The 18,103-nt window shown below is 40.9% G+C and overlaps 1 protein-coding gene across 1 annotated transcript in view; it reads left to right on the forward strand.

Annotated features, from left to right (window-relative positions):
• KIF20B (kinesin family member 20B) overlaps positions 1–18,103 on the forward strand; it is a 627,757-nt gene that overhangs the window by 558,934 nt on the left and 50,720 nt on the right. Inside the window, exons 17-18 of the mRNA XM_053692918.1 lie at positions 8,101–8,214; positions 10,121–10,324. Of these exons, the coding sequence (XP_053548893.1) occupies positions 8,101–8,214; positions 10,121–10,324 (318 nt within the window). The remainder of the gene's footprint in view (positions 1–8,100; positions 8,215–10,120; positions 10,325–18,103) is intronic.

The following is an 18,103-nucleotide window of genomic DNA, read 5'->3' on the forward strand; positions in this document are numbered from 1 at the left end:
AGTTCCACATCTTGAAATTGCTATCCCATACGTCACTAGCTCATGGACTCTTGCCAATTACATGAAAGAAAACCTAATTTATGTAAGAACTTACCTGATAAATTAATTTCTTTCATATTGGCAAGAGTCCATGAGGCCCACCCTTTTTATGGTGGTTATGGTTTTTTTGTATAAAGCACAATTATTTCCAAATTCCTTTGTTGATGCTTTTAACTCCTTTCTTTATCACCCCACTACTTGGCTATTCGTTAAACTGAATTGTAGGTGTGGTGAGGTGTATATTTAATGGCATTTTGAGGTTTGGGAAACTTTGCCCCTCCTGGTAGGATTGTATATCCCATACGTCACTAGCTCATGGACTCTTGCCAATATGAAAGAAATTAATTTATCAGGTAAGTTCTTACATAAATTATGTTTTTGGATAGGAGGGGAAATTTAAAATCTATATAAAGACCTGAAATAGTTTAAAGAACCCATTGATCTGTTGTTATAAGGTTCCAATTGTGAGCAAAAAGAGCGATTGTGCTTCCTAATGTTCTCAGAAGGATTGACCCTAGAGTTTGTGACTTGTGCTGTGACTGTTCCACAGCAGAGTCCCTGGATGGTAAGTCCTTTTTTTTTTATATTTCCTAGAGAAAATAAATTTACATGGAGGAAAGACTGGGATGTTAATCAGGGACCTAGTGGGACCTGCTATCCCTCATGAAGGGTTTGTATTATTTTTTTTTTTAATATATCCACATGTTTGGGATATTTTGCAGCCTGAGCAGCTACCTGGCTTTCAGCCAGTGACAGGGGCTACAACTGCCTTATGATGGTTCACATATACTAGTTTGGCGACCGGGTCAGTCAGACTTCATGATGTTTGGGGACCGTGTGTTGTACATTATTAAGGCCCCGACGCGGTATTAGCAACGCACTTGCACGCTTTATTAACCCTCCTGTTAGCCAATATGCCGGTTCAGTTTTTTGTTCAGGCCCTGGTTAGAATCAGGCCTTGTCTATCCTGTTGCTCCTCCCTGAAGACTTAATTTAGTTCTCGGTTTCTGCAGCAGGTTTTGTTTGAGCCTATGCATTTTGTTGATTTTTAACTTTTATCTTGGAATGTTTTGTTTTTTTGTTGGCTTTTTCAGATTTGTCAGCCTTATAGTGTGAACCTCCTTATCTTTTTCCATACGGATAAGACTGTTTTCTGTATTTAATTAGGTTTCCTACCAGGCTACCTAGGAGTTTAGACTCTCTCTTCATTGTTTGTTGTGTATTCCTTTAGGCGGAAGGTCACTGCAACTACTCGTTTCTCTTGTAAGGTGTATCCAGTCCACGGATCATCCATTACTTGTGGGATATTCTCCTTCCCAACAGGAAGCTGCAAGAGGATCACCCACAGCAGAGCTGTCTATATAGCTCCTCCCCTAACTGCCACTACCGGTCATTCTCTTGCAGCTCTCGACAAAAAAGGAAGTAGCTAGAGAGATGTGGTGTTTATTTAGTTTATCTTCAATCAAAGGTTTGTTATTTTCAAATGGTACCGGAGTTGTACTATTTTAGCCTCAGGCAGAAAATAGAAGAAGAGTCTGCCTGTGGTCTTTGATGATCTTAGCAGGTTGTAACTAAGATCCATTGCTGTTCTCACACATAACTGAAGAGAGAGGTAACTTCAGCTGGGTGAATGGCGTGCAGGGTCTCCTGCTATGAGGTATGTGCAGTTTAAATTTTTCTAGAGAAAGAATATGCTAGAAAATGCTGTTAATACCGGAGTTATTTAAGGTAAGCCTGATTACAGTGATTTAATAACGACTTGTATCATGCTTGCTGTAAAAGGTAATATTCTTATTACTTTCTCACATTGCTGAAAAATAAAACGTTTGCTGGAAGTGTTTTAAACGTTTTCTTATACATATTGGTGATAAAACTTTATTGGGGCCCAGTTTTTTCCGCATGGCTGGCTAGATTTTGCCTAGGGTTAGTTTTGTTAGGCCCTCTCACTGTGAATACAGGGTGGGAGGGGCCTATTTTCACGCCTAAATGCGCATCAGATTTTGCAGCTTGAGACATCCAGTTTCCCTGGAGTCTCCTGAACACTTGGGGCCTCTCTGAGGGGTTTTTGTGCCTTTCAAAATCGTTATATGGGCAGGTAGGGCCACAGCAGAGCTGTGGCAGTTTGTTGTGACCGTTGAAAAACGTTTATATCGTTTTTTTGATCCGGTTTTGAAACTAAGGGGTTAATCATCCATTTGCAAGTGGGTGCAATGCTCTGTTAGTCTATTATACACACTGTAAAAATTTTGTAAGATTTACTGCTTTTTATCACTGTTTTTCAATTTCTGACAAAATTTGTTTCCCTTAAAGGTACAGTACCGTTTTTATTTTTTGCTTGTTTACATTTATCAAAGTGTTTTCCAAGCTTGCTGGTCTCATTGCTAGTTTGTTTAAACATGTCTGACATAGAGGAAACTCCTTGTTCATTATGTTTAGAAGCCATTGTGGAACCCCCTCTTAGAATGTGTACCAAATGTACTGATTTTACTTTAAGTTATAAAGATCATATTCTGTCTTTAAAAGATTTATCACCAGAGGAAACTGACAAGGGGGAAGTTATGCCGACTAACTCGCCCCACGTGTCAGAACCTTTGACTCCCGCTCAAGGGACTCCCGCTCAAGAGGCGCCAAGTACATCTAGCGCGCCCATGGTGATTTTTCTGACTCAGGGAAGATGCTTCAACCTGATTCTGATATGTCTACATTTAAATTTAAGCTTGAACACCTCCGCGTGTTGCTCAGGGAGGTATTAGCTACTCTGGATGACTGTGACACCATTATAGTGCCAGAGAAATTGTGTAGATTAGATAAATACTATGCAGTGCCTGTTTACACTGATGTTTTTCCAATACCTTAAAGGTTTTCAGAAATTATTACTAAGGAATGGGATAGACCAGGTGTACCGTTCTCTCCCCCTCCTATTTTTAAGAAAATGTTTCCAATAGATGCCGCTACACGGGACTTATGGCAAACGGTCCCTAAGGTGGAGGGAGCAGTTTCTACCCTAGCTAAGCGTACAACTATCCCCGTCGAGGACAGTTGTGCTTTCCTAGATCCAATGGATAAAAAGTTAGAGGGTTACCTTAAGAAAATGTTTATTCAACAAGGTTTTATTCTCCAGCCTCTTGCATGCATTGCCCCGGTCACTGCTGCTGCGGCCTTCTTGTTTGAGTCTCTGGAAGAGGCCTTACAGGTAGAAACCCTGTTGGATGATATACTTGACAAGCTTAAAGCGCTTAAGCTAGCCAATTCATTTGTTTCTGATGCTGTTGTTCATTTAACCAAACTAACGGCTAAGAACTCAGGTTTTGCTATTCAGTCGCATAGGGCGCTATGGCTTAAATCCTGGTCAGCTGACGTTACTTCAAAGTCTAAGCTTCTCAACATTCCCTTCAAGGGGCAGACCCTATTCGGGCCTGGACTGAAGGAGATCATTTCTGATATTACTGGAGGAAAAGGTCATGCCCTTCCTCAGGATAGGTCTAATAAATTAAGGACCAAACAAACTAATTTTCGTGCCTTTGAAACTTTAAGACGAACGCGGCATCAACTTCCTCTAATACAAAACAAGAGGGAAGTTTTGCCCAGTCCAAGCCGGTCTGGAGACCTAACCTGGCCTGGAACAAAGGTAAGCAGGCCAAGAAGCCTGCTGCTGCCTCTAAGACAGCATGAAAGATCAGCCCCCGATCCGGTAACGGATCTAGTAGGGGGCAGACTTTCTCTCTTCGCTCAGGCTTGGGCAAGAGATGTCCAGGATCCCTGGGCGTTGGAAATTGTGTCCCAGGGATATCTTCTGGACTTCAAAGCTTCTTCCCCAAAAGGAAGTTTTCACATCTCACAATTATCTGCAGACCAGATAAAGAAAGAGGCATTCTTACATTGTGTTCAAGACCTCCTAGTTATGGGAGTGATCCACCCAGTTCCAAAGGAGGAACAAGGGCAAGGCTTCTATTCAAATCTCTTTGTGGTTCCCAAGAAAGAGGGAACCTTCAGACCAATCTTAGATCTCAAGATCCTAAACAAATTTCTCACGGTCCCATCTTTCAAGACGGAGACTATTCGAACCATCCTACCTATGATCCAGGAGGGTCAATACATGACTACCGTGGACTTAAAGGATGCTTATCTTCACATTCCGATACACAAAGATCATCATTGGTTTCTCAGGTTCGCCTTCCTAGACAGGCATTACCAGTTTCTGGCTCTTCCCTTTGGGTTAGCTACGGCACCAAGAATCTTTACGAAGGTTCTGGGGTCACTTCTGGCGGTCCTAAGGCCGCGGGGCATAGCAGTAGCCCCTTACTTAGACGACATTCTGATACAGGCGTCGAATTTCCAAATTGCCAAGTCCCATACGGACATTGTTCTGGCATTCCTGAGGTCTCATGGGTGGAAAGTGAACGAAAAAAAGAGTTCTCTATCCCCTCTCACAAGAGTTTCCTTCCTGGGAACTCTGATAGATTCTGTAGAAATGAGGATTTACCTGACAGAGGACAGGTTGTCAAAACTTCTAAATTCCTGCCGTGTTCTTTATTATACTTCTCGCCCTTTGGTGGCTCAGTGTATAGAAGTAATCGGCATAATGGTAGCGGCAATGGACATAGTTCCATTTGCCCGCCTACATCTCAGACCGCTGCAACTCTGCATGCTCAGTCAGTGGAATGGGGATTACACAGATTTGTCCCCTCTACTAAATCTGGATCAAGAGACCAGGGATTCTCTTCTCTGGTGGCTATCTCGGGTCCATCTGTCCAAAGGTATGACTTTCCGCAGGCCAGATTGGACAATAGTAACAACAGATGCCAGCCTTCTGGGCTGGGGTGCAGTCTGGAACTCTCTGAAGGCTCAGGGGTCGTGGACTCAGGAGGAGGCACTCCTTCCAATAAACATTCAGGAACTAAGAGCGATATTCAATGCTCTTCAGGCTTGGCCTCAGCTAGCGGCAGTGAGGTTCATCAGATTTCAGTCGGACAACATCACGACTGTAGCTTACATCAACCATCAAGGGGAAACAAGGAGTTCCCTAGCGATGTTGGAGGTTTCAAAGATAATTCGATGGGCAGAGATTCACTCTTGCCATCTATCAGCTATCCATATCCCAGGAGTAGAGAACTGGGAGGCAGATTTTCTACGTCGACAGACTTTTCATCCGGGGGAGTGGGAGCTCCATCCGGAGGTGTTTGCACAGTTGATTCAACGTTGGGGCAAACCAGAACTGGATCTCATGGCGTCTCGCCAGAACGCCAAGCTTCCTTGTTACGGATCCAGGTCCAGGGATCCCAAGGCAGCGCTGATAGATGCTCTAGCAGCGCTTGGTCCTTCAAACTTGCTTATGTGTTTCCACCGTTTCCTCTGCTCCCTCGTCTGATTGCCAAGATCAAGCAGGAGAGAGCATCAGTAATTTTGATAGCACCTGCGTGGCCACGCAGGACTTGGTATGCAGATCTGGTGGACATGTCATCCTTTCCATCATGGACTCTGCCTCTGAGACAGGACCTTCTACTTCAGGGTCCTTTCACCCATCCAAATCTAATTTCTCTGCGGCTGACTGCTTGGAGATTGAACGCTTGATTTTATCAAAGCGTGGTTTCTCCGAGTCGGTCATTGATACCTTAATACAGGCGCGAAAGCCTGTCACCAGGAAAATCTATCATAAGATATGGTGTAAATATCTTCATTGGTGTGAATCCAAAGGTTACTCATGGAGTAAGGTCAGGATTCCTAGGATATTATCTTTTCTCCAAGAAGGATTGGAGAAGGGTTTGTCAGCTAGTTCCTTAAAGGGACAGATTTCTGCTCTGTCTATTCTTTTGCATAAACGTCTGGCTGAGGTTCCAGACGTGCAGGCGTTTTGTCAGGCTTTAGTCAGAATCAAGCCTGTGTTTAAACCTGTTGCTCCGCCTTGGAGTTTAAATTTAGTTCTTATCTGATCTTCCATGCAGATAAGGTAGTTTTGCGTACCAAACCTGGGTTTCTTCCTAAGATGGTATCTAATAAGAATATCAATCAGGAGATTGTTGTTCCGTCACTGTGTCCTAATCCTTCTTCAAAGAAGGAACGTCTATTACACAATCTTGACGTGGTTCGTGCTTTAAAGTTTTATTTACAAGCTACTAAAGATTTTCGTCAAACATCTGCATTGTTTGTTGTCTACTCTGGACAGAGGAGAGGCCAAAAGGCTTCGGCAACCTCTTTCTTTTTGGCTAAGGAGTATAATACGCTTAGCTTATGAGACTGCTGCCCAGCAGCCTCCTGAAAGGATTACAGCTCATTCTACTAGAGCGGTAGCTTCCACATGGGCTTTTAAAAGTGAGGCTTCTGTTGAACAGATTTGTAAGGCGGCGACTTGGTCTTCGCTTCATACTTTTTCAAAATTCTATAAATTTGATACTTTTGCTTCTTCGGAGGCTATTTTTGGGAGAAAGGTCTGGCAGGCAGTGGTGCCTTCCGTTTAAGTGCCTGCCTTGTCCCTCCCTTCATCCGTGTCCTATAGCTTTGGTATTGGTATCCCACAAGTAATGGATGATCCGTGGACTGGATACACCTTACAAGAGAAAACAAAATTTATGCTTACCTGATAAATGTATTTCTCTTGTGGTGTATCCAGTCCACGGCCCGCCCTGTCATTTTAAGGCAGGTGTTTTTTATTTTTAAACTACAGTCACCACTGCACCCTATAGTTTCTCCTTTCTCTTGCTTGTCTTCGGTCGAATGACTGGTAGTGGCAGTTAGGGGAGGAGCTATATAGACAGCTCTGCTGTGGGTGATCCTCTTGCAGCTTCCTGTTGGGAAGGAGAATATCCCACAAGTAATGGATGATCCGTGGACTGGATACACCACAAGAGAAATAAATTTATCAGGTAAGCATAAATTTTGTTTTTTTGGCTGAGTAGTGTCATCGCATGAGACAGCCGGACAACAGCCTCCTGAGAGGATTTCGGCTCACTCTAACCGTGCTGTTTCTTCTTCCTGGGCTTTTAAGATGGTTGCTTCCATGGAAAGAATCTGTAAGGCGTCTACTTGGTCCTCTTTTCATACCTTTTCAAAATTTTACAAATTTGATGTTTTTGCCTCAGCTGAGGCTTCTTTTGGGAGAAAGGTGCTTCAAGTGGTGGTGCCTTCAGTTTTGGTCCACCTACCTTTAGTTCTCCCTCCCTGTCCATTCTGTGTCCTCTCTGGCTTATGTATTGGTTTCCCAACAGTAATTGAATGGAATCATGGACTCTCCATGCTATTGGAAAGAAGAAAAAAAATTATGCTTAGCTGATAAATTATTTTCTTTCCTGGCATGGAGAGTCCAGGACTCGCCCTTTTATAATTTTTAAGGCAGCATTTGTTTTTGTAATCTTCAGGCTCCTTTATACCTCTTGGGTTTCTCTTTCCTTATTCCCTCGGCTGAATGACTGGGGAGTATGGGAAGTGGGAAGGATACTTAAAGGGACACTGAACTCAAATGTTTTATTTTGTGATATAGATAGAGCATACAATTTTAAGCAACTTTCTACTTTACTCCTATTATCAAATGTTCTTCATTCTCTTGGTATCTTTATTTGAAAAGCAAGAATTTAAGTTTACCAACCTGGGTTTTTCTTGCTGATTGGTGGATAAATTCATCCACCAATAAACAAGTGCTGTCCAGGGTTCTGGAATTTCTTTTTCAAATAAATATAGCAAGAGAACAAAGAAAAAACTATACTAGGAGTAAATTAGAAAGTTGCTTAAAATTGCATGCTCTATCTGAATCACAAAAGAAAAAATGTGGGTTCAGTGTCCCTTTAAGCTTTGCTGGTGGCCAGGAGTTGAATATATTGAAATAATTTATCAGGTAAGCATAAATTTTGTTTTTTCTAATATGTCTAGGCAGGCTCAGAACAGTGTGTGAGTTTTAAGCATATGGCTATCATGCTACAATTTTCATATTCATATTTTAAAAGGGTTTTCAGGGTTTTATACATCTGGACAGCTCTCAAACCAAAACATTTTTAAAGCAAATTAAAGTTTTAGATGCTCTGAATTTATTATTTAAAACATAGTACTTACCCATTAAAACATGTTTTCTAGGTGAAAGAACAGACGGTTGATAAGCCTGTTGATAAGCCTGGAGAGACCAATCTATTACATACACAGGAAACAAAACACTCCACTAGTAGTTTGTCTTCAATAGATGAATGTCAGGTTTGTATTTGTATTGTGTTGAACAGATCTTGTTAAAGGGATATTCCAAATTGGAATCCACATAGATGCATTTTAGTTTTGAATAGTATAATTTGTGTTATATACTGTACATGTATTAGCAAAAATGCTTCTTATAAAAGTTAGATTTTTCAAAAGTGTATTTAAGTATGCACCCTGCACTAGCATTTTAAAAACAGCACTTGCTCAGAGAGCCTAAGGTAATTTGGCAATGCCTCACATACAGAGAACAATGTTAATACTAAAACAGTGATAATGTTCACTACAAGCATTTTCCCATACATGTATATTGCAAATATATAAATAAAGCTGTAATTCATTTTTGTGCATCTAAATTTTGACCGAAATGTCCTTAGCTTGACAAGTAATTAGTATATAATCTTGTCGTAGCTTCATTTAGTTTTAGATTGATTCCTGCTGTAAATGTGTGTACTTTAGCTTGTTCTTGTTTTCCTTATTATTGTAATGCTGTATAAATATACACAGATGTGTGTAGACCATTCTGTTTAAAAGGACAAAAAGCACCAAAAAATTGTTTGAATAAAAGCTTCTCAAACATGAATTTTGTGCTTTGCTACAGGATGTGCTTTTCTAGCCAAAGTAGTGTTTGCAGGTGACTGCAGCAAACCCACAGTGGTTCTTATCTGCTATGTTTCAGCAAAGAATAAAGTATCACTTAAACTCTGCAAAGTTACCTTTTTGTTTTTCTGTCTTTCTGCTTCTGTTAGATTATTTCAATCAAAGTAGAATAATATAAAGACTCATCCTCCTGGGCACATATTATTATTATTTTTGCCTAGGCCTGTATGGGTTTCAAACCACTTTCCCCAAACAGTTTCTTGCTTGAATTGTGCAGTAACTCAAGTCTGAAGATACAGTAAGGGGTATAATCAGGGTGGGGATTTTTATACACCTTTTTAATCCACTTTATTGAATCTAACCACAGTACTAATTAAAATGTGAATACATTGTTTTATCAGTATCAGTATTTTATTTTTGTTTTAAATGCCTTTAACAAATAATTCTTCTGATGCTATTTCTTGAGTTTTGCTGTTCGTCTATGAGCAAAGCGCATACAAAGCCACGATTGCTCTTGTGTGACATTTAGATTGGCTGATGCATGAGTCAGTCAAGGATTTGTGCTTTACAGTATAAGGGAGTGGAAATATTTATAAAAAATATGCTTTAATAGGGTTCAATTTATTACTTGACCCAGTAGCTAAGGAGCCATGGCGGCTGCTAAAATTGTTCTTTATGGATCCTAACTAATTTTACATAAAACTTTAGGCACAATGTTCATTGAATCCAAAATTCTCTATATTTATTGTATCCATTTAAGGGATGTTCTTACCCTTTGTGTTCCTTTAAATGTCCTGCTAGAGTAATGAAAAAAACTAATTTTAATCTATTTTATTACTCTAGCGCTTGCTGAATGGTGGCTAAAATGTAGCCACCAATCAGCAAGCGCTATCCCAGGGTGCTAAGTAAAAAATGTGCCGGCTCTTTAGCTTAGATTCCTGCTTTTTCAACTAAAGATTGCACGAAAATTAAAAAAAAAAAATGATATGAGTAATTTAGAAAGTTGCTTAAAATTGCATGTTCTATCCGAATCATGAAAGAAACAAATTGGGTTTGGTATCCCTTTAGCAACCCTTTGATCTACACTTTTAGTCTTGATATCAAAATCTATAGTCCAAAACACTTATTCTCTCACATTTCACACATTTGTGTTTACAACCGTTTTTTGTTTTTTTTTATCCTGTTTTGTTTACATTTTCAGTTATTTTTCAGCCATTCACTGACATTGCAGACATTTCTTTTTGTATTTGGGATCACATTTGTGTACTGTATATTGAATAATGTGGTCTTTTTATTCATTTATTTGCAGGATGGATCACAGACTGTGTTGGATTCCTCTTCGATTTCTACAGAAAGTGGAAAACCCAGTAGATTTCCAAAGCCTGAGCTTGAAATCCACTTCAGCCCAGTGAAACCTAACAAATTTGCTGTAAAACATCATGGTGATGATTCACCAATCACAGTGAAAATATCCAGACCTGCAAGAAAGAGGAAGAGCCATGAGATGGAGCAGGTAACACTCTGTAATGTTGTTCAGCTTTAAAGGGACATTCCAGTGAAAATTTAAATGCACATAGACGACTTACATATTTGACTAGAATTATATTTCCAATATACATGTATTTGCAAAAATGCTTTGATTAAAAGTTTTAACTGTTTCAGTGTTCATATTTCTTTCCATAAGGCGGAAGAGTCCACAACTTCATTCCTTACTGTTGGGAAATACAACACCGGGCCACCAGGAGGAGGCAAAGATACCCCAGCCAAAGGCTTAAATATCCATCCCACTTCCCCCAAGTCATTCTTTGCCCTTCGTCATTAGAGGTGGTGGCAGAGAAGTGTCAGTAGATTCGGACAGTCCTGTAATGGGTTTGTTCCCTTCAAGAAAGGACTGGAGTTTTAAGTAATCATATAAACCTTTCAGTGAGAGTATTGATGAAAGTTTTTCTGTGAAGCGATCCAGACTGTCTAACAGCTCTTGGGCAATCAGTGTTAACGATATACACCGCTTGCCTTTCCACACTCAGGTCCCTCTCAGAACACAGCGGCAAGGCTGTCACACTTGAGAGGCTGTATCTGTTCCACAGCATAGATCCTGGAGGGTAAGCCCGCTTTATTTACGATTTTAGCAGGGACTCCTATTATTAGGGTCACCGTATGACTCCTCATTACCTCAATAGGATCAAGGGTTAATATCTCCTTTCATTTAGAGATTCATTTGGAACAGTTTGGGGATATATGTACTGCTTTGTTCTCTAAAGAACACATTGTAAAGGTTTGGTCTCAAATAGACTGCATACATTTGGTAATGGAACAGACAGGTTTCACTTTCATTTTTGTGAGTTCTGCAGCTTCTAATAGCTTTGCACGCTTTTTCTCATAGCAGCATAGCAGGGGAGGTCCCTTCTTGCGCACCACCATTCAAGGTAAAAGTTTTATTTGGACCAGGTTTAGACTCTATCATTTCTACCGTTACCGGGGGGAAAGGTGCTTTTCTTCCACAGGATAAGAAGAACAGACCTAAGGGACGACAGTCCTCTAATTTTTCTTTCCTTTCGTTCGGACAAGTCCCAGAGAGCTCAAGCATCTTCCAAGCCCGAGCAACCGAAGAGTACCTGGAAGCCTGCTCAGTCCTGGAATAAGTCCAAATAGACTAAGAAGCCAGCAGATAACAAATCTGCATGAAGGGGCAGCCTCGATCCGGGACCGGATCGAGTAGGGGTCAGACTGTCGTTTTTCTCAGACGCCTGGTTGCAGGATGTTCAGGATCCTTGGGTGCTGAAAGTTGTATCTCAAGAATACAGGATAGGATTTAAATCTCATCTGCCTGGGGGCAGATTCCTCCTCTCCAGACTGTCTACAAGACCCGAGAAGAGGGACAGCTTTTTAGATTGTGTACCAGATCTAGCCTCCTTAAGCATAATTATTCCGGTACCTGTATCAGAAAGAGGTCTGGGGTTCTATTCAAACCTCTTTGTGGGTCCCAAAAAAGAGGTAACTTTTCGTCCAATTTCTAAGTGTCCCCTCCTTCAAGATGGAGACGATCAGATCGATCCTTCCCCTAGTTCAGGAAGGACACTTTATGACTACCATCGATCTGAAGGATGCATACCTGCATGTTCCGATCCACAAGGATCATTTCCAGTTCCTGAGGTTTGCCTTTCTGGATCAACACTTTCAGTTCATAGCACTTTCGTTTGGAATAGCTACTGCACCCATGCTATTTACAAAGGTTCTGGGTGCTCTACTAGCTGTGACCAGAACCCAAGATATTGCAGTAGCTCCTTACCTGGGTGATATCTTGTTACAGACGCCATCTTTTCGTCTGGCAAGGGATCACTTGGAATTTCTTCTGACTTTTCTTTGGTCACATGGATGGAAGATAAACTTGGAAAAGAGTTCTCTTACGCCAAATACCTGGGTGAATTTCCTGGGTACAGTTATAGACTCTGTATCCATGAAGATCTTTCTAACAGATCAGGGAGGTTGCAAGCTGGTAACAGCGTGTCTTGCCCTCCATGCCTTCTTAAGACCTTCTGTGGCCCAGTGTATGGAGGTGATTGGACGCATGGTGTCTTGTATGGACATTATTCTTTTTGCCAGATTCCATCTCAGCCCTTTACAACTATGCCTGCAGAGCTAATGGAATAGCGACAATTTAGACCTGTCCCAACAGATCCTATTAGACAGCCTGTCGAGAGACTTGCTCCCTTGGTGGCTCTTAATGATCACCTGTCTCGAGTCACGTGCTTCTTGAAACCATCCTGGGAGATTGTGACTACGGACGCAAGTCTATCTGGCTGGGGAGCCGTTTGGGAGGCCAGGAAGGCACAAGGGTTATGGACTCAAGAGGAGTCTTCCCTTCCGATCAATATCTTGGAACTCCGGGCAATCTTCAATACGCTGAAGGCTTGGCCCCTACTGGGTTCATCCCAGTTTATCAGATTCCAATCAGACAATATAACTACGGTTGCCTACATCAACCATCAGAGAGTAACGAGAAGTTCCTTAGCGATGAGGGAGGTCTCTCAAATCTTAGAATGGGCAGAAGCCCACAACTGTATGCTGTCAGTGATTCGCATTCCGGGTGTGGACAACTGGGAAGCAGACTTCCTCAGCCACAATCATTTCACCTGGGGGAATGGTTACTCCACCCCAAGGTGTGTTCATTGATTTCCAGCAGATGGAAGATGCCAGAGATAGATCTTATGGCCTCTCGTCTCAATGCCAAACTACCCAGGTACAGATCGAGATTGAGGTATCCATAAGCAGAGTTAATAGACACTCTAGTGGTTCCATGGAGGTTCAGACTCGTATATCTCTTTCCTCCATTGCCTCTTCTCCCTCGTGTGGTGGCCCGCATCATGCAAGAGCAAACATAAGTGAATTTAATTGCTCCATCCTGACTGTGAAGGACCTGGTTTGCAAATCTGCTGAGAATGTCCTCTTCTCCTCCGTGGAGGTTATCTTGTCGCATGGACCTGCTGATACAGGGTCCCTTCCTACATCAAAATCTAGACTGACTGCGTGGAGATTGAACGCTTAGTCTTAGCGAAGAGAGGTTTCTCTGATAGTGTCATAGATACTTTAATTCAAGCTCGCAAGCTGGTTACTCGGCACATCTACCATAAGGTGTGGCGACTTACCTGCACTGGTGTGAGGAACGTGGTTTTTCTTGGCATAAGGTCAAGGTTGGCAGAATTTTATCTTTTCTCCAAGAGGGATTGGAGAAGGGTCTATCTGACAGCTCTCTGAAGAGACAGATAACGTCCCTGTCGTGTGTTGATGCACAAAAGATTAGCTGAACTTTGGCTGGGGTGTCTTTGCCGCCTCCTGGAGGCCAGGTGTTGTATTTCCCAACAGTAAGGAATTAAGTTGTGGACTCTCCCTGCCATTTATGCTTATCTGTTAAGCATAAATGTTTTTTTCTATGCACGTGCATGTGAAGCATAACTAGATATTTTCAGTGCACCAGCATTTTAAGTGCTGTAGCTGCTCAGAGCGCTAGTGTGTGGCTTGTATCATGTCGGCAATTATGAAACGGATTCATTGCCAGATGGTAAAAGCACCTTAGGCTTTCTTAGCAAATGCTGTATTTAAAATGCTGGTGCACGCTGCATACTTAGATACATATTTGAAACCGCTATAGCTTTTATTATAAGCATTTTTGCTGATACATGTATATTACAAAAATGCTTCTGTTCAAATCTGAAATGTATCCATGTGTATTCCTATTTTGGCTGGAATATCCCTTTAATGCCACTTATCTATCATAGTTTTTTTTTTTTTTTAATATACAGCAGGGATTTGTATACATTGTTTCAGAAGTTAAAGGGACAGTCTACTCCAAAATTTTTATTATTTTAAAAGATAATCACTTTATAACCCAATTTTGCATGACCAACACGGTTATATTAATATACTTTTTACCTCTGTAAATACTTTGTATTAAAGCCTCTGCAGACTGCCCCCTGATCACATGGCTATTTATTATCTATTGGCTTGCATTTTAACCAATTACTCATAAATAACTTCACGGGCGTGAGCACAATGTTATCTATATGGCCCACATGAACTAGCAGTCTCCTGTTGTGAAATGTAAATAAAAAAGCATGTGATAAGAAGCTGTCTGTAGTGGCTTATAAACCGGCAGAAATTTGGAGGTTTAAATGTTATAAAGTTTATTAATATAACAATGTTGGTTGTGCAAAGCTGGGGAATGGGTAGTAAAGGCTTATCTATCTTTTTAAACAATTTTGGTGTTGACTGTCCCTTTAAAAACACATACGGAGGATTCCACTTAGGTAAAATAATTCATTATAATCATATTTTCTTTCTAAGGTAGTGATAGTACACAAAGAGGAGGCAAAGACACCCAACAACAAAGCCTTGAGTATCACTCATACTTCCCTCTCTCTCCCAGTAGTTCTATGCCTCGTCAAGGAGAGTGCAAAGTTAGAAGTGTTCAAGATTTTTGAAGAATTACAGGGATATTAATCACAGAATTTCTATCAATAGGTAGGTCCTAGAAGAGAGGGATTTAGGAGAGTATTGGTAGTACAATGTAAATCTTCTCTGGAGTTGTGGTCAGAAGCCTGCTACGGGTGTCGCTGGGAGCGTTCCTTTAGCCTCCTTCTGTTTGGCCATTAAGCTGCACTCCCTCTCTATATCCTCTACTGTTACAGTGCAGTATGGGCTTTCTACTGTATCCTCAAGGTTAATAGCTGGGTAAGAACAGTGAAGAGTTTGGTATCTGGGTAAGTACCTGCATCCTTTAGGTACATTTATTATGTATATCCTAGCCATGTCACAGCACACGTTACTAATGGCTGGATACAGCATTGCCTGTTTTTCACTAAGACGATATTGCACTTTTAATCAGTGGTCTGTACAGCTGGTCAACAGACGGCACACATTCCTAATGCCTGAATTAGTATACCGTGGGGATAGTTTATGCTAAGGGAGATATTATTTTTGGTCAAAGGACTATATCAATGGGGATTCGGAGTCTTTAACTGAAAACTATTTAGCAGGGAGAGTGTTTAACTGCCTAATGGTTATCATGCATTTTAAGGTGCCGGCCTTTTGAATCTCCTGCTTCCTCATAAAGGCCAGCTTCCTTAGCGCTAAGAAGAGGCCGGGATTCAGTTTCAGAAGTTGCAGTAGCGAGGTTACCACTAAGGTTGGGAGTTAATGTCTGTATTTTTAGTTATTCATGCCCCTCTGCCTCTTGGCAGTGGCACTCTTTCCATCTCATTTTCCTTCTATGGCCGTGACTGCAGCGCACATCTGAACTTGTCTCTCCATTATAGCAGCTGCAGTCCGGTCGGGGAAGGTCCCTATTCCTGGAGGAAAATGCGGGTATCTTTCCTGAAACATTTGAGCGGTTTAGCTGTGGCATGCTGAACACTTGTAGTCTTGGCCACGCACTGGAAACATCTGTTCTCTACGTAGTTCAGCCTAGAAGAAAGTTCCCAGACCTTGGGCAGAAAGTGCAGTGAGCACTCGAAGAGCATAGTTATGCTACACTGCTACCTCACAATTTTCACCAGGAAACTTAATGTATAGCGTTTTGGGTTAGGACTGAGACCCTTTCTCATTTGCAATAGTAACTCAGGTAGCGTGGCAACCGCTGCATTATCAGAATGGGGCTCATTTCAGAATGTTATTCAGGGACCTTCTCATCATTTTTGGGTACCATTAACATAAGATTTCCATGCACAGTTGGTGGCTTTGATATCCCATTTCGGTGTGATGTATTCCCATATTAAAGGTCTGTTGTGAGATTCATATATAAATAAATATAAAATATATATTATATATTAAAACACACACATATAAATTTAAAAAAAAAAAAATATATATATATATATATATATATTATATGTACGTTCTGTCTTTTTAGCCTGTGTTTTAAGATATAATCTGTAAATTCCATCAAATCAGGTCAGTATTGCTTCAGACTTCCGAAAGCTTGTCATCTTATAAATGTATAGTTAGTCCAATAAAAAAGTATCATTGCTCAATGCAATACTCTTGTTATTTTGATATCTAAATCTCTGGACTAACACGGCTACTCCAATCAACGCGACTATGGAAGATACTGAATACAGCCGTAATAAGAAGCAAACAATGAAACTGATCACAAAAGAAACACAGATCAACAGTGATATTTTTTTCTTATCATCCTGCAAAAAAGGAATCTCATTCCTAATGGACTGAAAATTAAGAATCCACTTGCAACCTCTCATAACTCTGAGTATGCCGAAAAACTTTGTAGACGTACCAGTGAGAAACTGAGGAAAAACCTAATTCATCAACTATACAGCAAAAAGCAAAAAATAAGACGATAAGCAGCTACTACTACAGAAACTACAAGAAAATAATGGATTTAATGAAGAAATTAAAAAAGAAATGCAACACATCTACAAATCACAACAACAACATTTCTCCAACATAGGTGTGTCCGGTCCACGGCGTCATCCTTACTTGTGGGATATTCTCTTCCCCAACAGGAAATGGCAAAGAGCCCAGCAAAGCTGGTCACATGATCCCTCCTAGGCTCCGCCTACCCCAGTCATTCTCTTTGCCGTTGTACAGGCAACATCTCCACGGAGATGGCTTAGAGTTTTTTAGTGTTTAACTGTAGTTTTTATTATTCAATCAAGAGTTTGTTATTTTAAAATAGTGCTGGTATGTACTATTTACTCAGAAACAGAAAAGAGATGAAGATTTCTGTTTGTATGAGGAAAATGATTTTAGCAACCGTCACTAAAATCCATGGCTGTTCCACACAGGACTGTTGAGAGCAATTAACTTCAGTTGGGGGAACAGTGAGCAGTCTCTTGCTGCTTGAGGTATGACACATTCTAACAAGACGATGTAATGCTGGAAGCTGTCATTTTCCCTATGGGATCCGGTAAGCCATGTTTATTAAGATCGTAAATAAGGGCTTCACAAGGGCTTATTAAGACTGTAGACTTTTTCTGGGCTAAATCGATTCATTATTAACACATATTTAGCCTTGAGGAATCATTTAATCTGGGTATTTTGATATAATAATATCGGCAGGCACTGTTTTAGACACCTTATTCTTTAGGGGCTTTCCCAAATCATAGGCAGAGCCTCATTTTCGCGCCGGTGTTGCGCACTTGTTTTTGAGAGGCATGACATGCAGTCGCATGTGAGAGGAGCTCTGATACTTAGAAAAGACTTTCTGAACGCTTGATCTTATCGAAGCGAGGGTTCTCAGATTCTGTTATCGATACTCTTGTTCAGGCCAGAAAGCCTGTAACTAGAAAGATTTACCACAAAATTTGGAAAAAATATATCTGTTGGTGTGAATCTAAAGGATTCCCTTGGGACAAGGTTAAGATTCCTAAGATTCTATCCTTCCTTCAAGAAGGATTGGAAAAAGGATTATCTGCAAGTTCCCTGAAGGGACAGATTTCTGCCTTGTCTGTGTTACTTCACAAAAAGCTGGCAGCTGTGCCAGATGTTCAAGCCTTTGTTCAGGCTCTGGTTAGAATCAAGCCTGTTTACAAACCTTTGACTCCTCCTTGGAGTCTCAACTTAGTTCTTTCAGTTCTTCAGGGGGTTCCGTTTGAACCCTTACATTCCGTTGATATTAAGTTATTATCTTGGAAAGTTTTGTTTTTGGTTGCAATTTCTTCTGCTAGAAGAGTTTCGGAACTATCTGCTCTGCAGTGTTCTCCTCCTTATCTGGTGTTCCATGCAGATAAGGTGGTTTTACGTACTAAACCTGGTTTTCTTCCAAAAGTTGTTTCTAACA

This window comes from Bombina bombina, chromosome 9, assembly GCF_027579735.1.
Source record: "Bombina bombina isolate aBomBom1 chromosome 9, aBomBom1.pri, whole genome shotgun sequence".
In the NCBI taxonomy this organism is placed as follows: domain Eukaryota; kingdom Metazoa; phylum Chordata; class Amphibia; order Anura; family Bombinatoridae; genus Bombina; species Bombina bombina.